General features: G+C 42.4%; 2 protein-coding genes across 2 annotated transcripts; one reads left to right on the forward strand and one right to left on the reverse strand.

The window, feature by feature from the left end:
* Positions 1-939: 939 nt before the first annotated feature.
* LOC134662783 (myrosinase 1-like) lies at positions 940-9344 on the forward strand. Its single transcript, XM_063519080.1, has 12 exons — positions 940-976; positions 1784-1887; positions 2403-2550; positions 3191-3357; positions 4063-4189; positions 4646-4779; positions 4860-4948; positions 5816-5963; positions 6419-6582; positions 7088-7240; positions 8017-8340; positions 9217-9344. Exons 1-11 carry the CDS (start codon positions 948-950, stop codon positions 8110-8112), a joined length of 1359 nt encoding a protein of 452 aa, XP_063375150.1. The 5' UTR covers positions 940-947; the 3' UTR covers positions 8113-8340; positions 9217-9344.
* Positions 9345-11928: 2584 nt separating this feature from the next.
* LOC134662795 (acyl-CoA Delta-9 desaturase-like) lies at positions 11929-14399 on the reverse strand. The gene is made up of 4 exons (XM_063519099.1): positions 14161-14399; positions 13368-13498; positions 12627-12832; positions 11929-12442 (listed from the first exon to the last, which is right to left on the reverse strand). The coding sequence occupies exons 1-4, from the start codon at positions 14381-14383 to the stop codon at positions 11935-11937; spliced, it is 1068 nt and encodes a 355-aa protein (XP_063375169.1). The 5' UTR covers positions 14384-14399; the 3' UTR covers positions 11929-11934.
* Between the last annotated feature and the right edge of the window lie 10037 nt (positions 14400-24436).

The raw sequence follows: 24436 nt of genomic DNA on the forward strand, positions 1-24436 counted from the left end.
TCCGATATATCTGATGGCGATTGTACTAGATTGAATAATTTTACAAAACAACATTTTACGAGTGCCTAAACCGTAAAATTATTCAATATCCTAGTGAATATCCTGTAATATATTTAACACGCTTTTATTAGGTCGACCTGAATGTAATGTAACTAACTTGTAATGGAATCTTGCAAGTTAAATTTGATCCACTTCCCGGTTTCCGATTGAGCTGAAATTTTGCATACACATGTAAGTTGGGTGACAATACAATATTATGGTACCATCGAGCTGATCTGATGATGGAGACAGGAGGTGGCCATAGGAACTCTGTGATGAAACAACGCAACCTAATTGTGTTAGGGGTTTTTAGAATTGTCTCGATGAGTATTCGTTGTCTGTCGTAAGAAAAGTACAGTCAGCGTTAAAAACGTGTACCAAAAATGAAATTTTTGCCAAAAACTTATTTTATTTATATGTACATATATATAAGGACAATAAGAGGCTTTAGTTACAGAGATAGGTATACGAGTATTATGAGATCGCATCATTAGAAAACTTTTTATTATATTTGGTTTTTGTAAGAGATTTACTAGAATAGGATAGGATAGAATGAAGTTTTATGTAAGAAAAAAAATGGATACAAGCTTTTGTCGCCGATTGTACTGCGCCGGCGATTTATTATGTTTATTTTGTCATATGTGACGTTATCTATGAAAAGGGACCTTATTGTCGATGGGGCTTACGCCATTATATTAACGATGCTCCGATATAAATACAATGCCGCGCGACACTGTGCGGCGTAAGCGACATCGACAATAAGGTCCCTTTTCATAGATAATGCCCCATATAATAAATCATAACCAATGTGCATTATTCAATTAATACAATAATGCTCGATGTCATGGATGTACTATTTATTCTCGTATTTAAGATGATGAGGTGTTGTGCAGTGTTTAGTCTTTACCATGGATTGGATGAAGGTGGTAACTATCGGGTAACTATGATTTATTGTACAATTTCATTTAGCTTTACGTCGTATAATTGTATATTTATTTAGTCGCATGGAGGGCAATCAAAGTGTAGACTTGAGGTTGCCAAGCCAAGCAACCAAGTCAGGTGTTACGGTGTTCAGGTCCTCAGCAAGCCCAGGGTATGAGGGAGTGGGCAGCGTTGGAAGATATGTTCAGTGGTAAAAAGGCGTTACTCATTTAGCACCATCCAGGGGACACGTGCAGGGTAGTGGTGGGTACTTCCTGCGAAAGCGAGTAACATTTGTCCCCCAGCGGACTTTATACATATATAGGTACCTAAGTACCCCTTTCATACATTTTGGCTGTGGTCCATTTTCTATGGAAGGGTAAATTTTTTTTTCGCGATTTCGGGGTTGGTCCCATAGTAAAATTTGCTCAGTATAATCCCAAAACCTCCCTGGCAACGGGAATGCAGTTATTTTTTAGCCACCCTGTACGGGAACCCCGGAATTTCATAACAAAAGTTAAAAGTTTAAAAAATCATAACTCGAAAACTACGAAAAATCGGCTAACATACATGGGGGTATATTCTGATAGCCCACGACGTGAGGAATCTAAAAAAAATTTTTGGACGTCAAGGTTTGGACCACCCGTATAATGGTTTTAATTTCAATTCGATACTTCCACGCGTTCCCTAGATAAAGGGTCTTGGCAGACCGACAGACGGACGTACGTGGACGGACAACAAATCGTTCCGTTTTCTCCTTTTGAGGTACGGCACCCTAAAACAGTTTGCCACACATGTTTACATCTGTAAAATGTATGAGCAGTGCGGTGCTGGGCGTGGCGGCGGCGGCGCGGCGCTTCCCCGCCGGGTTCAAGCTGGGCACGGCCACCGCTGCCTACCAGGTCGAGGGCGGTTGGAACGCCAGCGGTGAGTGCAGCAGCACCGCGGCAGACAAGCGACAGCAAACTATCTATCATGGCTATTAACAAATTACGGTCTGTACGAGATTTTAATAGTCTATCAGTTAACTGAGGCAAGCAGTTGTTGGTCAGCTACGGACTGGTTACAACCCTCAGGTTGCATAATAAAGTTAAAGTTTTGTATTGTACCTTCAACTGATGGTCACTGTGAGATTTTCTAATCAGGAACGATTTGGTAACCAATATGACTGGGAGCTCCGGTAGCCGTTCAAGTGTAACTCTTACGGTAGATGTCACTAGCATCTCCCTATATTTTGGAAATATTCGCTGTATTGGTAAGACCCTAAGGTCTTAGTAGCTCAGATGGCAGAGCACTGGGCTAGCGATCCAGTGGTCATAGGTTCAAGTCCCACCCAAGATAGTGGATTTTTCCATTTTAAAATTGTTTCTAAGCATAATGATGATTTTATTGCATTCTTAATGCGAACAGACTACAGGATGATTTACAAGTTCGTTGTTCAGACAAGGGGGAGAGCATCTGGGACCACTTCGTCCACTCCAGGCCAGAGGTCATCAGCGACCTCAGCAACGGCGACGTGGCCTGCGACTCCTACCACCGCTGGAGGGAGGACATCCAGCTGCTGGTAGACCTTAACATGGACTTCTACAGGTAGGTTAAAGTAACCGACTTTAAAGTTGCATAAGGAGGTTCTCGATGCGGTTGTAGTCACCCGCAAAATAATATGTTACTACAAATTGTGGACTCTACAAATAAGATCGTGGCAGTTCGAAGTTAAAGTTGAATAAGTTACATTAAAGTAGGTATCCTTTATATCTGCTAAGAGTACTAAGAGGTACAGAAAAAAGTATATAAATGTTATTCCTCGGCCCTCATAACTGTGAGAGTCTCCCGTGAAGGGGTAGATGTATTCTTCTTCTCAGCATATTTCCGTCCACTGCTGAACATATGCCTCTTTCATGGATTTCCATGTTGTTCTGTATGCGGCGGTTCTATGCAAGGTCGGCCCTTCCGTCTTTCTAATGTCGTCCGACCATCTGTCTCGTGGTTTTCCGTTGCTTCAGCTTCCCAGTCGAGTTCTCGAGATTACAGAGGAGGATAGATGTAATATTTCTCATTTTCGAGTCAAAGTGTCTTTGTGTGACGTCCGTGTCTTTGAACGGACCAATCACGTCACGGGACTCGTTCACCTCGTCCCCCGCACCCCAGTATTTTTGGCAGCATCGTTTTCATGAAATAATTGCTCTGAACTCCGTCTAAAAGATTCCTAGTCTATGTGTAACATCCTCAGATTCTCAATAGCGTGGCCGCGAGTGCTGCCGACCGGGTTCCCGAACCGCGTCAGCAAGGACGGCGTCCGGTACTACAGCGACCTGATAGACGGGCTGCTGGAGAAAGGCATAGAGCCCCTGGTCACCCTGTACCACTGGGACCTGCCGCAGCCTCTCCAGGACTTGGGTAAGACCTCATCGAGCAAAGACTACTGAACTAACCTAACCCATAGAAAAAAAATACATAGAGTGCTCACTCCATACATCAATTTTGGTACCAAAAATACTATTATTTTCATAGTCGACATCTAGCATCGAGTAGCGAAATTATCAGTACTGCTACTTGACAATAGATGCACCGTCCGAAAAGTCTAATGCTCAACAATTTTCATCTAATAATATAACCGGAACTCTATTTTCAACTCCTTCTGCCAAAGCAGAATATCAAAATATTAGTTGTAAATTGTTGTTCAATACAATTTTCGTTAGTCGCGATTCACGAGACATCTACCTAGTACCAAGTAGCAGGCGGCCTAGCCAAGGTGACAATCGCTTGCGCTTCGCCATCGAATCGCTTTGTGTCTCTCTAACACTCTTTCGTATTAGTGTGACAGTGACAGTTGCGTTTCGTTCGCTACGTAGCGTTAGCGATTGGCATGTTGTCTAAGGTGTACTGATAATTCCGCTACTAGATGCTAGATGTCGACTACGAAAATAATAGTCCTTTTGGTACCAAAACTGATGTATGGAGTGAGCACACTATTCTTACCATATTTCTTTATGCCTAACCTGAAAGACAAGAACTTTACCACGGCTGATAGACGGCCTGCTGGAGAAAAGAATACCTTTACCCAACATAACCTGGTTTGTTCTTAACTGACTCAATTCCCAGGAGGCTGGACCAACCCGCAGATCGCAGACTGGTTCACGGACTACGCGCGTGTGGTGTTCGAGCAGTTCGGGGATCGCGTAAACACCTGGCTCACCATCAACGAGCCGCAGTCGGTCTGCGATGGCGGGTAAGGGCCACTCCAGACAGGGAGACACTCCTGACTTCGGGCAAACTCGGCTCCGTCCGGCTCAGCATTGCTCCGAGCAATATTATTAGGGTTGACACAACTTGACGTCTCTTTGCGTGCACGACCACAGATAAGATAATGACTTGTATTTTGACAACCCTAAATAGCCGAAAGGGATAGCGCCATAAGTTAGAAACAGATATCATGATTGGACCCTGAATCGCTTTCATACTTCGGTTTTGTACTATTGCTTATTCTGTGCCCCAGAATAGCGTCTTTTGTGCGTCGGCGTCTAGTCAGCGCTATGGAAAATGGCGTCGCTGCGCAGTTGCGCCAATGTTGCGTCGAGCAGCAGCCATAGAGTTGACTAGACGCCGACGCTCGGAATTGAATTCGTTGCACCAACTTATCCGGAAATTAATTGAAGTGTCACTGATTGCGAATATTATTTTCTAGGTACACCGGTCTGCTTGCCCCGGGGCTGGAGTCCGAGCAGCGAGGGGCGTATCTGTGCACGAAGCATGTGATGCTAGCGCACGCGAAGGCCTACAGGCTGTATGAGAAAGAATTTAAGCCTAAGTATGTAAAAGGTAAGAAGCCTAAATCTTTAAGTTAGGTACACATGTGTGTAGATATTTATGCGGCCACACTCCTCATTGATGTGTTACAGGGCAGGTGTCGCTCACCAACCACATGATGTGGTACGAACCGGAAACCGCCCAGGACGCCGAGCTCACGGAACTCGTTAAAGACTATGCGGTAAGAACCTCGGGGGTGCTCGTAAATCGTAAACAATCTCAATGTCCGTTTCAAGGATTTTATCAACAAAGGTAGCGGATTACAATGTACTACACACTAGCGTCTCCCAAGCGTCGGCGTCTAGTCAAATCTATGGAAAATAGCGTCGCTGCGCAGTTGCGCCAAAGTTGCTGCAAGCAGCAGCCATAGAGTTGACTTTTAGACGCTGACGCTCAAGAGACTCTAGTGTGGGGTGGCTGTTTTCGAAATTAAAGTGACCATTTTGGAGCCTGATAAGTAAGTATTATGCTCCTGAAACAAGCTGCTGATTTTAACAAGGATCCATATAAAAAAGTACTTCAAAAATTTGGATAAGTATTATGCTAGCGTTTTCTGAATAAATATCTTCTATTCTATTCTATTCTAACATGCAGTCGGAAAGGAATCCTTTTCGACCAAAGGAACTCCTCGGCGGAAACACACACATATTGAGTTCGCGACAAGACCTACCTTACCTCTCGAGACTTCTCGAGAGAAGTAGTTGATAGACATGCAAAGGAGAGAAAGTATAATCACAAAAAATTATGATGTAATCCTGTTATCCCTCATTCGGGTCATAGGGCTCGCAGAAGAATTTTCCATTTGTCGCGATCCTGAGCGGCTACTTACAGGTCTTTCCAGTCGAGTCCAGTTAAGCCAGACTCCTTCTCAACTCAACCGATCATCTCCAAGTGGTAAGAGTCACAAAAAATGTGTATCAAAAAAATATTAGGTACCTATGGACAATAACTCGGGACAGGTGGCACGCTCTCGTTTCGGAGGCCAAGATTCACTTTGGATCACTGAGCCAAAGTAGTTAGTTTTGGACAATAACTTGTTTTATTTCAGATCGGTCGCTACTCCCACCCCATCTTCTCGGCGGCGGGGGGCTGGCCGCCGGCGCTGGAGCGCCACATAGCACAGAGGAGCAGAGAAGAAGGCGAGCCGCGCTCCAGGCTGCCACCTTTCACGCAGGAAGAGATCGAGCTGATCAGGGGTAAGTTGTACTTATCGAATGAGCAAGCAAAACGAATTTCGTACATTCTACTACCACTTCCGGGCATTTCGATGTTTTTTGATAATCTGTTCCTAGTACTTTTAGCTCCATAACCCCTTTGATCGATTCTGCTATTTCTGCTCATATACTATATATATATGGTATACTAGTTATAAAGAGTTAGGGTAGGTGGCTTGTTGTCTAGTCAAGGGTGGTGGGAACGCAGCCATGTGTTACTTGTGTAAAACCATACAATCCAAAAGAATTGCTATGAGAGAATCGATTATGAGGAATGGAGTATACATATTCTTCAGCCCTGTTATGTATACCCAGCTGCACAAGTGCATGGCTACTTTAATAATGTATTCCATTCAATTTTGCAGCTCGTTGTATGTTATCATAAGTGTCCAGGGATGTACAAATAGCAAAGTAGGAAAAAACATGAATTTGTCCAGGCTCATACGACTTCTTGGGGCTGAACCACTACACGACGAAGACAGTGCGCGCGGTGGCCCCGGGCGAGGCGACCGGCACATACGTCAGCGGAGGCTTCGCGGAGCTGGGGGCCAAGCTCGGCGCCCGGCCCGAGTGGCGCACCGCCACCTCAAGCTGGCTCAGTGTAAGGATACACTACATACTGGTCTCTCCTCTCCGCCGGCGAATGCCAACACAACACACTCTGTTTGTCAATATATGTTTAGGTACTCTAATTTCAAATCTGCCTTTCCACATAAAGGATGACTCACGTTAGACCGTGCCACAAAAGACACAATTCTGTAGTTAGATCCTCTCTTTCGCATCGTTTTCTTTAGTCTCCTGTGATTAACTCGCTCGGTGATAAGGGTCAATTTTGATACTCAAAAAACGACAGTGCTATACGGTTACATGCTGTATATCTGCGAGCGTGACCTTATAATTATAATAATAGTACCCCCCCGTGCGACCCGCCCCGGCTTTGCACGGGTTAACAAATTACACATAAACCTTCCTCTTGAATCACTCTATCTATTTAAAAAAACCGTACCTAAATCCGTTACGTAGTTTTAAAGATCTAAGCATACATAGGGACAGACAGCGGGAAGCGACTTTGTTTTATACTATGTAGTGATTTGATAAATAACCAGATTCATCCCGAGGGTTTCCGCTCCCTGTTGTCGTATATCAAGCAGCAGTACGGCAACGTGAAGATCTTCATCATGGAGAACGGAGTGTCAGGCTCCGGGGAGGAGCTGGATGACCAGTCCAGGGTCGACTTCTACCGGGACTACTTAGCACAGGTAATATATGAATCCAGGTCTACCACTAGGTCTACCAGTTATCTCAGGCCACAGGTGGTTCTTAAAGTCACACAGTGGTTATCGACCTAGGCCTTTAAGACCCTCAATGACTGTACCGTTAAGGTAAAAAACTTTGTCCTTTAACATAACTTTGCCCATCACATTTTCTGAAGAAAGTGTATCTGTAACCACTTTTAAGTTATTTCGCTTTTACTGAACTGTGACGCGGGGCAAAGTTATGTTAAGGGGCAAAGTTTCATACTTTAACGGTATGCTTTGATTATGAAATTTTAACATGTGTCACTCGACTTTAATTTATTAGCATCTAAAAATGTTTGATTGTTTAAAATTGTTAGTGCACGACGCCAATACCTATACTCGTCACGTATTTGCTAGGTGCACGACTGGTCCTGCCCTCATTTTGTCGGATTTTCTACGTTAAATCTTATGGAGTAAAATTAGTTCAAGCGGCTGCCGCTAGTACTAATGTCGGACATTCCATAAGATTACTTACCTGTGTTTGTGACGATCAGCGCCACTTCACCCTCCACTGACTTCGCACCTTGCCAATAATAGAAAAGTTACAATATAATTTTGAGGATTGTAGGACGTTTAGTCGTTTACAGCACTGACCTTGAGGGTATGCAGGTGCTGCTGGCCATGGAGAAGGACGGAGTGGACGTGATTGGCTACACTGCCTGGTCGCTCATGGACAACTTCGAGTGGATGGACGGATACCAGTGAGTAATGACCTTGAGGGTATGCAGGTATTGCAGGTGCTGCTGGCCATGGAGCAAGACGGAGTGGACGTGATTGGCTACACTGCCTGGTCGCTCATGGACAACTTCGAGTGGATGGACGGATACCAGTGAGTAATGACCTTGAGCGTGTGCAGGTGATGACCATGGAGCAGGACGGAGTGAACGTGGTGGGCTACACCGTCTGGTCGCTCATGGACAACTTCGAGTGGATGGACGGATACCAGTGAGTAATGACCTTGAGCGTGTGCAGGTGATGACCATGGAGCAGGACGGAGTGAACGTGGTGGGCTACACCGTCTGGTCGCTCATGGACAACTTCGAGTGGATGGACGGATACCAGTGAGTAATGACCTTGAGCGTGTGCAGGTGATGACCATGGTGGGGCAGGACGGAGTGGACGTGGTGGGCTACACCGCCTGGTCGCTCATGGACAACCTCGAGTGGATGGACGGATACCAGTGAGTAATGATCTTGAGCGTGTGCAGGTGATGACCATGGAGCTGGACGAAGTGGACGTGGTGGGCTACACCGCTTGGTCGCTCATGGACAACTTCCAGTGGTTGGACGGATACCAGTGAGTAATGACCTTGAGCGCGTGCAGGTGATAGCCATGGAGCTGGACGAAGTGGACGTGGTGGGCTACACCGCCTGGTCGCTCATATTCGAGTGGATGGACGGATACCACAGTGAGTAATGTTACTTTTGTGTTACCTACCGTGACTCTCTTACCTGATGATCTGAGCGCTGGAACTCCCCAGCATCATGAGCAGCAACATTTCGTAGCAGTTTCTCCTTCCTGTTTTTCTTATATATATAAATTGTCTCGTTTGTTTTTAATCTATTTATATTTTAAACTAGACTTGAGGTTAAGAGAGTATAGTTATGGAGCTTTGTCCAGACTTTGTAGCAACGGTATCGAAGTGTCACTATAAACGTACTAAGTAACTATTTTCATAGGAATTGACTTTTATTGGGGCCTTTTCACCGTCTGACTATTACCAAATCAATCCCATGCCATGTTAAGCAACATGTTTCTGTGTGCGTAAGCTCTGGTGCCGATATCTACCTATATCCTTTAGCCGTCCAGAGACCTATAAAAAGGTCTCCTGTTCCATTCGAATTTGAACTTTGTGTTGACAAAATAAAATTTCATTTTGCTTGGCAAGGTTTGACGTATGGGCGGCTAGAGGATATATATGTATATGTGTGATGCAGATCTCGCTTCGGGCTGCACCACGTGGACTTCTCGTCTCCCTCGCGCACGCGCACGCCGCGGCGCTCTGCGCGCTACATGGCGGCCGTGGCGCGCACCAAGGACATCGACGCACCATACCACTTCGACAAGATGGCGAAAGAGGGGCAACACACTGTACAATTTTGCGTGCGATTATCGTTGGCCGCGCCCCTCAAGACTCACCCCCGACTTGGACATGAATTCAACATCTCGTTTCACGAGACTAACTGACTATAATTTTTTTTTTATAATGTATTTTGTTTAACTGTTCAAAAGTTTCAAACTGACTATGTTTTTATATACCGTAAAACGGGGTGAGTAGGTTTCGCGGGGAGAGGTGGGTTATGAATGGGGAGAGAAGGTTTGAGAGGGGGGTGAGAAGGGATTTTAAGGCTACTGCTACAAAAATAAGGTATTCCAATTTAAAATGGAGCTATAGTAATACGCATAAAAAAAATCGATCCAACAATCTTCCAAAATCACTTTTGTATGAAAACCCCTCTCTCCCCAAATACGAGGCACTACGGGGTGAGGTGGGTTTACCTCTTTATCGTTAAAGTTATGAAATAAAATAAAAACCCAAAATAAAATAAAAACTAAAATACAAACGTCCGGAACACTTATTTTTCCACCACCATTCAGTTTTCATATGTAAAAGTAAAATGTTATCGAGGTTTGAATTTCAGTTTTGACCCTACTCACCCAATTTTACGGTAAGTATTTCATAAATTCATGTGTCATGTGGTGTCATTAAAATTCCCAGAAATTTTAGGTTATTCCTACTCAGAATCACAAGCAATATATATGAATATATTTTTATGTTCTCCATGAGATACGTAGGTATGGAAGCATCTGTATTTAAGGACATTTATGCTATTTTAAGGTTTTTGTTCATCCCATGTACCTTACTTATGTTTTCTGTGTTATTTCCTCAATAAATAAATAAATATTGATTATACGAGAAGAAAAAAGTGTACCAATTTTTGTAAATTTGACTCTTTGTACTTTAACAAATAAGGAAGTTATGTTCCGTTCTACCTTTGGAAAGAACCGCTCTCCTGCAAAATCCTGATTTTGCACTTACCTCAGTATAGTCAGTATACTTAGGAGATATCGTTTTGATTTTTTTGTTTCGTGTCCGAGAGTTTATAGAAATATTTGTTAATAATTAAATTAAGTAGATTATTACATTCCCTCTCAAATAAAACAAGAACTGGAAATATAAGTAAGTACATATTATAAACTATAAAATAAAACTAAATCATTTATGTATTCAATTAAATTAAATTAAATAATCATATTCATCATATTTCAATTCAATTAAATAATGGGACAATGGCATAACATAAACTAAATTACCACAAAAAAAAAACTAAAAACTAATAACTAAATAAAACTAAAATACATCTAGAACATGTGGCCCCTTTGGCATGGTGCCCACCTGCCCAGGATGCTGGCAGCATTTCTCCGCTGTATTGAGATGCTAATTACGTTGCGCGAGAAAGCTGCCAGCTCTTCGGTCGCTAGTGAAGTCGACTATACTCTTTTAGATAGCTCTTTAAAAAGCTGTAGAGCATTAGGATCCTACGGGCTAACGGGCATGAAAGTATACTCGGGTACTTATTAGGGAATGCGGTACCGGTACTGTTCCCAGAACCTGGACTGACATTTCCGGTACTAGGAAAGAGCCGGGATTTCCCGGTACTACGGTACTTTTCGGTACTGAGTATGCACTGTTATAATTTTTGTGAAATGATGAAATACTCATATGAAACTGATAATTAAGAATAAATTTTGTGTAATTCAGTATAAACACAACTTAGAACGGAACAAAATGAATAAAATCGATACTAGCAGTTAAAAATCACAATTTGTAAGTTTTCTTACTCTAACATGTCTACATGCTTGCGTAATCCACTAGTTGAATAGTTGATCCATCTGACGTTTTTAAAACTATACCATACTGTGTGTTTTTTGTCTTTTACTTTTTATAACAAAATAAAATCATTTAGATATCAGAAAGTACGTTTGGATTGGCCCCCTAGTCTTTGTTTCTTTATTTTAATACAACAACAGCTATAATACTTATAGTAAGTACATGACTGTCAGGACTTTGGGTAGTCATCACTCTCGATGTCGGATCGCCAACGCCCCAATCCTAGCAAAATACCGAGCGGGTCAAACCGCCGGGCAACCAAGACTGCCGAGGGTACCATCGCCCACACTGTTAATTGACAGTTCGTATACCTTAATAAAGGCATAAGGTCCACTGATGGACAGTTAAGAGTGTTGCGGTTACAAGGGTGCTACGGAGATTACGCGCCAAATTTTAGACTGATTTAATGCGCTTTTCTATACTAACTTTCCAGTACCGAAAAGTACCGAAGAACCGGGATTTTCATTACCAGAACCGGTACCCGAAAAGTTGAAATTTCCCGGGATTTCCCGGTACTTTCGGTACCGGGAATTCCCGGGAGCATTCCCTAGTACTTATGTGTAAAGTTTAAGCCGCACCAGATACAATACCGTTAAACAATTTTTTGTAAAATATACCTCAAATTATACCTAATACCCTCATACCTCTTTAGCCGCACCTACTTGATTACTGGTTCCGGTGAGGTGGGAAAAAGTATTTGTTTATTTTTTTATAACACTTTAAACCTTGGTGCGTCCTCCTACGCTTACCCTAGTCTTATATATTAATCATGTTTAGGGTATATTCTTACAGCAGTTGCCACCTCTTCTTTACTCTGGTCCTTGTCGCCCCACCCCCAAATTTGGTGCGAGCCATCTCCAGTACGTATAACACGCTTCCGAATGACGTCATCAGAGATAGTCTTTAAGTCATAAGCCCAGCCGATCCTTGCAAATAAATTTATAAGCGCTGTAGTCAAACTAAACGTCGTGCTTGCGCCGAGTTCTGACGTCCTATAATCCCAAGGAAAAGCGTGATGGTAGTTATGGGCGCTTTCTCCCACTAATACATAACTTAAAGTACTAATTTGTGTAGCCGCCATGTTCTTGTCGTAGGGCTTGTATCCCCATTTGTGAAGAACGGAGTTGACAGATCCAATGGCGTTGTATACGAAGAAGCGGTGTAACAACCCGGGCACGAAGATAGCGTTTGTCCAGGTCTCGTTCCAGAAGTAGACCGGGATAACAGTGGGGAGGATGAAGCAAATAATTGTGGCCAGTATTACGTAATACCTGGAACAATTAATTGACAAAGGATTAGCCCTTTGGGGCCAGCTACAAATCGAAAGACTATACCTTTGGGATTAGCTTCGACATCGATCGAATTCTTTTCAGCACCAGAGCAAAGGGTGTTTTCTCTAAAATCTACCCGAAGATATACAAGGTCCGTGATAAAAACATGTTCTTCATTACTCACTTTCGCTGAAACTGCAGTATAGCATTAGTTTCGACGTCGCTAAGGTCCAGCTCCTTGCTTTTGCGCTCGAACTCCGGGTGTTTGCCCATCATCACCCAACCTATGTGGGAGAAGAAGAACCCTCGTGTAGCGTTGTGCGGGTCCGCGTCCGTGTCTACGTACTTGTGGTGCATGCGGTGGTCGCGCACCCAGTTTATCACCGAGTACTAAAAACAAAACGCCAAAACGTGAGGAAACAATTTAACAACAACCTACGCCTGGCAGAATTCTGAATTAAGGATGACTCACGCTAAACCGGGCCGAGGCCTCCGACATGTCATTTTCTATGACGGCTGATCGGTGATCACGTGGTGCTTTCCATAGAAAACGAAGCGCCGGAAGCTCCGGCCCGGTATAGCGTGAGTCATCATCGTTTAGCGTTGCTTGGAAGTCAAACGTTGGGCATTTTAGCAAGACAGGGAAAAATTGAGTGCGTTTGAGATGAGTTTCAATTTTGGCCATAAGAGCGAGACGTGAATTTTTTGGATCACGCTAAAAAAGATTAGGTACATAATGTTTTGTCATATCAGAACCTCAAAATAATAGCTGAGAAGTTTGATGAATGGCGTACCTACGCTCCTCTGAGAAGAGTTCTTAGAGACATTAAAACTTGACTACGTAATGCTAAAATCTTATTTAATTGTGTACAATGCGACAAAGAGATAAATCAGGTTTGACAACTTAATTATTCATAATTCTCACCTGGAGAGCACTAGTGTGGAAGAACATAAGGATAAGTTGGAGAGGCCATTTAGCCTTGTAGGCCCTGTGGCTCCAGAGCCTGTGGGCCCCCGCTGAAAGGCTCAGGAGCGACGTCAGATACAAGATGATGGCTGCAGTGGAATCGAACACAAGTAAATCACATGTTCTTAACGCACTGCCTCATCACCAGGGTATTATAACTCAAACTGGATGTCTTGTCTTTGTGTATAGAATAGAATAGAATATAATTTATTCGTAAGCACAGACAATACATAATATGAAAGAAAACACAAAATAAGATTAAAGTGTCACGAAATGGCCTCATCTCAGCATGTTGCTGGTGGCTTCCAGCGCCACGATGAGCCACGTATTGACCTTTAATTACGTGCTGGTTTTGCATTTTTCTGTTGGGTGATTCCCATAAAAGTAGCTCGATAGTCGCTTGAAGAGGTGCATTCTTAGGGTTCAGTAGTCAACTAAGAACCCTTATAGTTTCGCCCAGTTCGTTTGTCTGTCCGAGGCTTTGCTCCGTGATCATTAGTGCTAGAAAGCTGCAATTTGGCATGGGTGTGTAAATCAATAAATCCGACGAAGTCTTACAATAAAATCTAAAAACAATTTCTTCCAAGGCTCCCAAAACGTATGCACACCTGGAATTGCGCAAACCTCGGATTACACACGTGCATTTAGTGTGCAAAAAACAATATCCAGCTTGCTGGGAATTAATCCTCCGAAAATATCTAATTTCATAGGCCTTTGAGACGGATTATACTCGTAGATATTTAAATCTTACTAAATATCTTCGATTGCCATGCCGCCGACACCAGGAACAGATAGCCTCCGTACAGCCCGCCTATATAGATCAGCGGAACGAATAAGATGATATGCCACTCGTAATGGGCCTCCCACTTGGCGTCTCCAGCTTGTTGGACTGGTTTCTTCACCAGGGCCGCGTCCTCCGTCTCCGCGTCATGCTCGAACAGCACACCATTCGCGTCCGTCTCTTGAGAAGCCATTCTTTCAAGTCGTCAGTTATAGTCTTCAATTATCTTTAAACAAAAAAGAACCGTCATCATTATATTATGTTGGGAAATTATACGAATTATTGTGGTGAGTTGCGAAAAATTGATTACGAAGTGGCATTCAGTAGTAACTTAGGGCCACTTTCGCGTTCCTGGGCTAGCCAACTAACTCGGATTTATAGAGTCTGTGCGAAATGAGAGGAGTCGTGGATTGTATTGGGCCCCATACATTCCACGACTCTTCTCTTTCCGCACAGACCCTACAGTTAACGGAGTTAACGGTACCTACAGTTTACCCTGTATAAACGGTTAATTTTGGATTCCGTCCAACACATTTGAATTTGAATTCTTTTAATCCATTTTGGTCCAAAATTCGATTTGTTTTTGTCCTTTTCAAATGGACTTAAGGAGTATTAATAGGAAACAAGAAATCAGAATGTCACCTTAATAAATATCCGGCTTATAAAACCATTAGCCTAATGTACGCAAAATAAACGTTCTCGTTATTGTTAATTGCACTTACCACTCTCTGAAATATACTAAGACCTCGACTACTGTATCCGTCGGCTTATATATATTATGCTCCGCACTATAGGGAATGTTTATCAGCGGTGTCTTATAAACGTCACAATTTCGCGTAGACAGAGATCAAGCCACGGAAAATGGTTCACGATTTCGAAAGCAACGAAACTATAAAAATAAGGTGTCACGACGGCCTAGAGGACCAAGTCTAACGAGTTGGTGTGATCCGCCCAGATGGACATCACACTAAGCAACGCTTTCCACAACGCCACCGACAGGAAGAAGTGGAGAGTTGCCATAGGGAAAATTGGCAAGCGGTGTCACGATCTTCAGCAGTGAGGGACCGACTTAGAAGAAGAAGTCACGATGTATATGACAGTTTTTCTTTATGTACATATAACATGGAAACAGAGGGCCTGCCGCGAACCACGTTCGACGTGTTACCTCCCTGTCACACTTACGTACGAATTTACAAGTGCGACAGAGAGGCAACACGTCGAACGTGGTTCCCGGTAGGCGCTCAGTACCCTGAATATAGATCTTGACAAGTTCAAGTTCAAAAATTCCTCTTATTTCTTTTGGAATACTTAAGATTTTGTTTCTCTCGATATTTTGTCTGAAAGTGTCTAGTGGCCATTTCATACTCGCGAGAATTTTAACTGTCCACAGGAAAGACGCCTGTTTACCGAAATGTTTTGGACCTTCATGTATCATGACCTACCTTTACACATTTTTAGTTGTCGATTCTTGCGTATATTAACATACAATAACTACACATTACTTAAAAACACGTAAGTAACTACATTTTTGACCTCGTGAATTCCCCCATTCATGAATATTAATAGGGTTTGAACTGAGGCCCATTCGACCGTACACTTGACATCAAAGCGATATCTGAATAATGTCAGTTAAGGATGACTCTCGTTAGACCGGGCCGTGTCCGGGCCGGAGCTTCCGGCGCTTACTTTTCTATGACAGATGACCGGTGACCGTCAGATGACCGTGATGCTTTCCATAGAAAACGAAGCTCCGAAAGCTCCGGCCCGGACACGGCCCGGTCTAACGTGGGTCATCCTTTAGCTATCAGTCACCCGTACGTCTTGCTAGCGCTAATATATGTACGGACAAGTCAGAGCAAAGTGAACGCGCGAATGATAACTAATTGATATCATTCATGTCATTGACGTATATCTCAGCACTGGCCTTACGGGCAATAAGAATGGGGCATCAATGGGGTCAGTACAGCGGTGTGACACCGCTACAACGCGATTGGTTGATGAGTTCGCATCACGCGCGGGATTGGTCGCAACTAGTTGCGTTAGACTGCACGATTGGCTCAAATTCGTGAGTGACACCGCTGAACTAGTACCATTTTAGTGCCCGTAAGGCCCGTGTCCTGAGATATACGTCAATGATTCAGATACGTAAGGAGAGTATAATGGCGTAACTAGGTGTTATTACATGCTAGCTTACACCATACAGGGAGAGTATAATTGTTATTAACCCCAGAGGAGTAACGATTATTACTTACTTACTTATGGCAAAGACATACGCACTAAGGTTATAAGACGAAAATCTTTTCGTAGATTAATCAAGCTATAACTAAGAACTACGTTCTTCCATCTTGCTTTCGGTTTACCTCTGCCTCTTTTACCGGGGATGGAAAACCGTAGTGTTAAATTTCCAACTTAGTCTGGTCTCTACGGCGGGGAATCGATACACCCCTGGTCGGCCCAGAACCGTTCTGTGGAACCACAAAACGAGATGCACATTCTCTGCTCAGCAACTTAGAAAAAACGAGAGCAATCGATTGGTGGAAGTTCGTTAAAGGACAAGAACACTCGAAAGCTCTAATTAAAGGGTTCAACAGCAAAATTGCTAAGGAGCTTCTAGGGCTCAAAAGGCACAAAACCTGCGCGGTGACTAGAATACTGACTGGAAACTGTAACAAACACATGTTTCAAATTGGTAAGAAACAAGATGCGACATGCAGGTTCTGCCAGGAGTCAGAGGAGACTGCAATGCACATTCTCTGTTCCTGAGGACCACTAATGTCAAAAAGAAGTACCTACTTAGGGCGGCACGTATTGCAACCCTATGAGGTATAGAACATTACGGCCCAAAGAATCTGTAATTTTCTGGATGAAACGGGCATTAGTAATGAACTTTAAAGGGCCTTCACAATATATCAATGCTTGGTCGATGCCACCCCAATAATAATATTAGTCTGGTCCTTATGTGGCCATACCATCCGGCTCTCCTGCATTTTGTCGGCGATATGCCCGATGTGGCCCTGTGGACGTCTACCTTTAAATGATACAAATGTGTCTGCCTGAAACGACGCATTTTCGAGGGATATTTCTCGCCTCTAGAATGCCACATTTGCGACGAAATCCAGAAGGCAACATCGTAAAACTTAACGGCTCACCCATAAACGCGGTAATGGAAAGGGTTTTGGAGATTACTTACATTGGCACGTACTGTTTGGCAGACACATCTGCCATCTGAACGTTATGTAACATGTGGGCACATCATTTATCCCAATAAATAATATCCTCATATCATAAATTTATGAAAGTGAAGGAAGCGAAAGAGGTATGTCTGGATCGTAGCAAGTGGAAATCAGTGGTCTTTGCCTACCCTTCCGGGAAATAGGCGTGATTGTATGTAAGTATGTATTTTGTTGGATTCTGTTTCGCTGCAATAGCATTTGCAGCGTCTAGTTCAATATTAGTCTGTGGGTTTATTAGAGTGACATGGTTCCAGCCAGCTAGCAAAGCATTTCTAAGGTCCTCGGCAATTAGAATAAAAACAAAAATGACGTCATTAAGGCACATAAGGCGTCTACGTTTTAAGAGCGAGCGAAATTTTGGGGTTTTAAATACGTGCTAAAACCATGTGCTGGGCATTGGTATTTATAACTGAAAAGTTTACTTCATTAAACTGAACAAGTTGACTTTACATGTTCTTTTTATTAGGTTTCCGTACCCAAAAGTTAATAAAAAGGGGACCCTATTACTAAGACTTCACTGTCAGCGGCAACAGAAATACCGTAAAATGGGGTGAGTAGGGGCAAAACTGACATTCAAACCTCGATAACATTTTATTTTTACATATGCAAACTGAATGGTGTATATAATAAGTGTTCCGGACGTTTGTATTTTAGTTTTTATTTTATTTTGGGTAGTTCCATTTCATAACTTTGACGATAAACAGGAAATCCCACCTCACCCCGTAGTCCCTCGTAATTGGGGTGAGATGGGATTTCATACAAAGGTGATTTTGGAAGATTGTTGCATCGATTTTATTTATTATGAGTATTACTAAAGCTCCATTTTAAATTGGAATACATTATTTTTGTAGCAGTAGCCTTAAAATTCCATCTCACCCCCCTGTCATCCCTTCTCTCCCCATTCATAACCCAACTCTCCCCGCGAACCCTCTACTCACCTCATTTTACGGTACATCATCTGTGAAAATTTCAACTGTCTAGCTATTACAGTTCATGAGATACAGTCTGGTGACAGACAGACAGACGAACGGCAAGACAGACGGATAGAGGAGCTTAGTAATAGGGTCCCGTTTTTACCCTTTGGGTACGGAAGTACGGAACCCTAACAACAATAGGTATATGCATTTCATAGGTATTTGACTTATGTAACATTACGAGTCGGTACTTATAAAAAAAAAATATTCTTGTGTTTTTTGTTTATGTCAGATTGTGAACATTTAATTTATTCATTTGGACACATCATGTGATTTATTTTCAGTGATACCTAAATAATTACCATGGTTTACTATATGTTTTATGAATACAGCGGTATTAAGGTGACGTTCGGATCATGACCTCAGAATTAAGGTACCGTTCGGATTCAGACCACACTAGCATTACTGGAGCAGTCTTGCAGCGCATAGTAGTAGTTAGTATTTGGTCATATAAGCTGTAGAACCGATAACTGTTGGGGTAGATGAGTTCTCGAGTGGAGACCGCGTATCGGCAAACGTAGCGTAGGACGCCCTCAAACTAGATGGAGCGATGACCTTCGCAAGGCGGCTGGCAAGAGCTGGATCAGAGTTGCTGTAAATCGTGCTCAATAGCGTGTAATAGGAGAGGCCCATGTCCAGCAGTGGACGAGAGTAGGCTGATGATGATGATTGCAGAGCATCAAATAAATAAAGTTGAGTGTCCTATCTCCTATTCATTATTTTTGTTTTTTATGTATGTATTTAAACTATGATTTTAAATACATACTGCAAGTGGTTTCAATATTAACTACAAATATTTATATTACATTTATTACATTATTTACATTTTAAATTGACACATGTCTTGTCACATACAGCTTTTTGCACAAATGATTAATAAACTGTATCTCAATAACGGTTAGAAATATGAACGTGGAAAATAAAGTACCGTAAAATGGGGTGAGTAGGGGCAAAACTGACATTCAAACCTCGATAACATTTTATTTTTACATATGCAAACTGAATGGTGTATATATAATAAGTGTTCCGGACGTTTGTATTTTAGTTTTTATTTTATTTTAGGTAGTTCCATTTCATAACTTTGACGATAAACAGGAAATCCCACGTCACCCTGTATTCCCTCGTAATTGGGGTGAGATGGAATTTCATACAAAGGTGATTTTGGAAGATTGTTGGATCGATTTTTTTATTATGTGTATTACTATAGCTCCATTTTAAATTGGAATACATTATTTTTGTAGCAGTAGGTAGCCTTAAAATTCCATCTCACCCCCCTTTCATCCTTTCTCTCCCCATTCATAACCCAACTCTTCCCGTGAACCCTACTCACCCCATTTTACGGTACGTATGCCTAAACAATCCCCCGTTTATATAAAAGTCCTTCGTTCTGTTCCACCCGATATACAATATATATATAATATAAACCGACCTTAATTCAGCATTAGCGCTTATTCTCGTACCCGTGAGCATGAAGCACAATATGAAGCAAGTATTAAGCCTAACTTCCTTCATAAACACCAGGTTGCTCGTAACATCGCTATAAAGCTATGAGCGTCTTATTAAACCAACATGTCTATTCACAAAACACGTAACAACCGCGAGTCCATATTAGGATGACTCACGTTAGACCGGGTCGTGTTAGTTCCGGCGTCCGTCCGTCTGTCCGTCCGTCTGTCACCAGGCTGTATCTCACGAACCGTGATAGCTAGACAGTTGAAATTTTCACAGATGATGTATTTCTGTTGCCGCTATAACAACAAATACTAAAAACAGAATAAAATAAAGATTTAAGTGGGGCTCCCATACAACAAAGGTGATTTTTGATCGAAGTTGAGCAACGTCGGGCGGGGTCAGTACTTGGATGGGTGACCGTTTTTTTGCTTGTTTTGCTCTATTTTTTGTTGATGGTGCGGAACCCTCCGTGCGCGAGTCCGATTCGCACTTGGCCGGTTTTTTATGACAGATGACCGGTGATCACATGATGCCTTCCATAGAAAACGAAGCTCCGGAAGCTCCGGCCCGGACACGGCCCGGTCTAACGTGAGTCATCCTTAAATCATATTTAAAACCAGAAACCCTAATATAAATTTTATTCGATAGGGTGACGTGCGTTCGTGTTTGCGTTGTCTATTTTTGTATGGGATTTTGAACAGCGCGTCAAGCAGGCCGTTCTGTACACAAAATCCCATACAAAATGACACTTAACGCAAAGGCTCACGTCACGCTATCGAATGAAATTTACACTAGGGGTACAGGAAAGATATATATGTTTTGGGTGAATGCTAACTTTAAATACGTTTAACATTTAATAGTACCGGACTATCGCGAATTTATTGTGTTATTTTTATTTCCAACGTTTCGACGCAGGTTTCACTGGTCGTGGTCGCGGGTAACATGCGGATGACTGATGTTGATGTCCCAGCAAATTGTCAAAATAACGGAAAGTCTATGAAATAAAAATAATTAATTAAAAATTAAAAAACACGACTGCAGTTTAAAAGCGAACTGAAAAGCTAAAAATAAATTTAGTTATGTTAGTTACTCAACTTAGGCCCACTTGCACCATTCTACTAACTCGGGGTTAACCGGTTTGACCTGGAGTTACCATGGTTACCAGTACAATTTGACACTAGGTTAATGGTTTAACCGCTTAACCCCGGGTTAGTAGGATGGTGCAAGTGAACCTTAATGAATGTAAATTAGAATATAAGTGTTCAGTTAGGGTCATAAACAGCAAATGCAAAAGTTTAGGCTCATTTAGGATCGTGACTGTACCTGTATATTTTATTTCAATTGCAGTCGGGGACCTTGATGAATTAAATTTTTTCCATTTAAAAGGTCCCCGACTGCAATCAAAATAAAATATACGTACCTAAGGCCCAGAGCGTAAGCCAGGTACGTGATTTTTGTATCTTCCCCAAGTTTCTTAATTGCGAAGGCCGAAGGCCGAGCTCCGAGTAGGGTCGAAGGCCCGGAGCCAGGCTCCGTGCGCACTTATAACTTCCCCAAGCATCTTAATTCCGAAGTTCGAGCTCCGCGTAGGGCCGTAAGGCCCGGAGCGTAAGTCAGGTGCGAGCTTTTTGTATCTTCCCCAAGTTTCTTAGTCCCGCCTTTGAACAATGTAATAATATTATTACTAACGTATAGAACCGGCACAGGAACCAGTATTTTGCGCCATGAGTTGATGTTGTTTAAGCAGGTTGTGATTGCAACAATTTCATTGTTTGGTATGGCTTCTATAAGTATGTAATATCTGGGTGACAACATATAAAAACTCGAAAATGCGCGTTTTCCCAGAGATAAGACCTAGCTAGATCGATTTTTCGTCCCCAAAAACCCACATATAGTAAATTTCATGGAAATCGTTAGAGCCGTTTCCGAGATCCCCGAAATATATATATATATAAATAAATAAATAAATATATAAATAAACAAGAATTGCTCGTTTAAAGGTATTAGATAGTAATAATAACTCAATGAATCCGAACGGTATCATAGCTCGGGTCAGTTTACGGAGAAGCAGTTGCAACAAACTTTATGAATAGCCCTTTATCTATACTATACAGTACGGGGTAAGACGTGATGTCATAAACACCGCCTACAGACATCAGGACGTGTTCGCAGACGTAAATATAAACACGTGTAAGTGTAAGTATGACGTCTAGAGTCTGTGCGGAAAGAAAAGAGTCGTGGAATGTATGGGGCCCAATATACGGACTCTTCTCTTTCCGAACAGACTCAGGATTGATCAGAAGGCGTATTATGGATGGCTTTATCCACGTGATAAAATAAATCTCACTTTTTATCACCGCGGGATGGAAAGTAATGGACACCGTTTTATCACGCTGTCACGTATAACGACCATCAAATCCGTACAGGCGGCGCAGCACGGTTCCATTTATCGCCTTATGCGCGTCCCTTTCACACTTACGTACTTGTTAGAACGTGACAGGCATGGTGATAAACGATAAAAATGCGACCGTGCTACTAGGGCAGAAAGGCTATGATGGCCGTCTCTTTATCATTTGTCACCATGCCTGTCACGTTCTAACAACTATGTAAGTGCGAAAGTGACGCATGACATGACGGGTGATAAAAACACGACCATGATACCGCTGCAGGATTCCTTTCATGAAAGTAAAGGGCTATTTACATGAGAGTTCTGCCGGCCTAGCCAAAGTGACAATCGCTTGCGCTACGTCAGCGAAAAGCTTTGTCTCTCTATCACTCTTCCATATTAGTGCAACAGTGACAGTTGTGTTTCGTTCGCTACGGCATTTAGCATTCGATTGGCATGTTGCGAAACTTCTATGAAACTAGCGACCCGCCCCGGCTTTGCACGGGTTACACAAAACCTTAACGAATTATACATGTAAACCTTCCTCAAGAATCACTCTATTGATAGGTGAAAACCGCATGAAAATCGGTTCAGTACCTAGTTTTCGAGTTTATCGGGAACATAACATATAAGTACACAACGGACAGACGCGGCGCGGCGGAGACTTACTTTGTTTTATATGGTGTAGTGATTATGACGTATCTATAAATACCACTTGCACTGCGTATGCTATCAAAATCGCTACGTATACGACGTACTGGAGATGGCTCGCACCATATTTGGGGATGGGGCGACAAGGACCAGACTAAAGAAGAGGTGGAAGCAGCTGTAAGAATTTACCCTAAAGATGATTAAATATGTAAGCCTTCTCTTCGAATGCGTCGAATTTACTTTATTTACTAATGTATTTTTGGACCTTGTTCATATCCATACTAATATATTATAAATTTATGCGAAAGTGTGTTTGTCTGTCTATTTGTGTGTCTGTCTGTCTGTTACCTCTTCGCGCTTAAACCGCTGAATCGATTTAGTTGTAATTTGGTATGGAGATAGTTTGAATCCCGGGAAAGGACATAGGGTAGTTTTTATCCCACCTCCCCCTTTTAAGGAAGTGAAAAGGGGGAGGTGGAAAATTGTATGGGAAATCGATAAAATAAGCTGCCCAAATTACTAACTCCACGCAGACGAAGTCGCGGGCAAAAGCTAGTACTTCATATAGGTACCTACTATAATATATATTATGTAGATTTAGGAAATGTACGAGAAAACAATAATTCTACTGTATTTAGCTGGTAGCTGCGCGCAACTACGCTCCCTACAGGTGTTCACGGAAGACCAGCGTCAGGTACTACTCCAGTAGGACCCGGCATCATGCCGAGTGTTCACCTTTTTCAGTGTAGTTACAGTGTACAAGTTAGTTAGAAGTATTTTCTTTCTGTGTATGTATTGTATAACCGTGCACTTATACTGAAATAAATGATATTCTATTCTATTCTATTCTAAATGGTTTTATTTATTTAACAAATATTGTCATGACCGTAATCGACTGGACACATCATGACACGTCGAATCACTACAATCACCTGTCAGTTAAACTATGTCCACACTAGAGGTGGAGCGTTTTACTGAAACAGTTTTTACAGTACATATGGTGCTACTTTACCGCTCTAGTGCAGTAACGCCAGCTAGCACAATACGTGCCTATGTCGAAAATTTAAAGAGCCATTATATGTACTGTAAAACGTTGTACAATACACGTGCGATAAGGTAATTCGCAACTCGCTCCAACTCCCTTCGGTCGTGTTTCAATTTATCGTCACTCGTTGCGAATTTCCTACTTATCGCACTTGTACCGTAATGTACTATTACGTCACCCTATTAGGCCCGTAAGGCAAGACGTAAAACTTTAGACAAACCACGGGTGGTAATTCGTAAAGCCCCAGATCGCATATTTATGGCCCTCACTTTCGGTTCGGGCTACAAACACCTGCGATCTGGATCATTCACGAATTCACCTCCCTAGGTATGTAATGTACTAATTCCACCTCGCCTCTTTCTCGGTAAGCGATTGCTGTAGCTCCCAATCCCTTCGAAAATAGCCCATTGCCCACCCTAGCACAAAACAAACGTTTTGTCATGTTAATTTTAGGAAGTTTCCACCCCGATTTAATATAGAATGGCTGTAGAAGGATAATCTCAAG

The sequence above is a fragment of the Cydia amplana genome, chromosome 3, assembly GCF_948474715.1.
Source record: "Cydia amplana chromosome 3, ilCydAmpl1.1, whole genome shotgun sequence".
NCBI classification, from domain to species: domain Eukaryota; kingdom Metazoa; phylum Arthropoda; class Insecta; order Lepidoptera; family Tortricidae; genus Cydia; species Cydia amplana.

What these genes read in the sequence shown, in the direction of transcription:
- LOC134662783 (XM_063519080.1), top strand. Translation starts at nt 948, where the DNA reads ATGGATTGGATGAAGGTGGTAACTATCGG. An exon ending in CTTAACATGGACTTCTACAG is followed by an intron (nt 2,551 to 3,190) that starts GTAGGTTAAAGT and finishes TAACATCCTCAG; the next exon opens with ATTCTCAATAGCGTGGCCGC. An exon ending in AGAGATCGAGCTGATCAGGG is followed by an intron (nt 5,964 to 6,418) that starts GTAAGTTGTACT and finishes GAATTTGTCCAG; the next exon opens with GCTCATACGACTTCTTGGGG.
- LOC134662795 (XM_063519099.1), bottom strand. Translation starts at nt 14,383, where the DNA reads ATGGCTTCTCAAGAGACGGACGCGAATGGTGTGCTGTTCGAGCATGAC. An exon ending in TCCACACTAGTGCTCTCCAG is followed by an intron (nt 12,833 to 13,367) that starts GTGAGAATTATG and finishes TTTTGTTTTTAG; the next exon opens with TACTCGGTGATAAACTGGGT. An exon ending in ATACTGCAGTTTCAGCGAAA is followed by an intron (nt 12,443 to 12,626) that starts GTGAGTAATGAA and finishes TAATTGTTCCAG; the next exon opens with GTATTACGTAATACTGGCCA.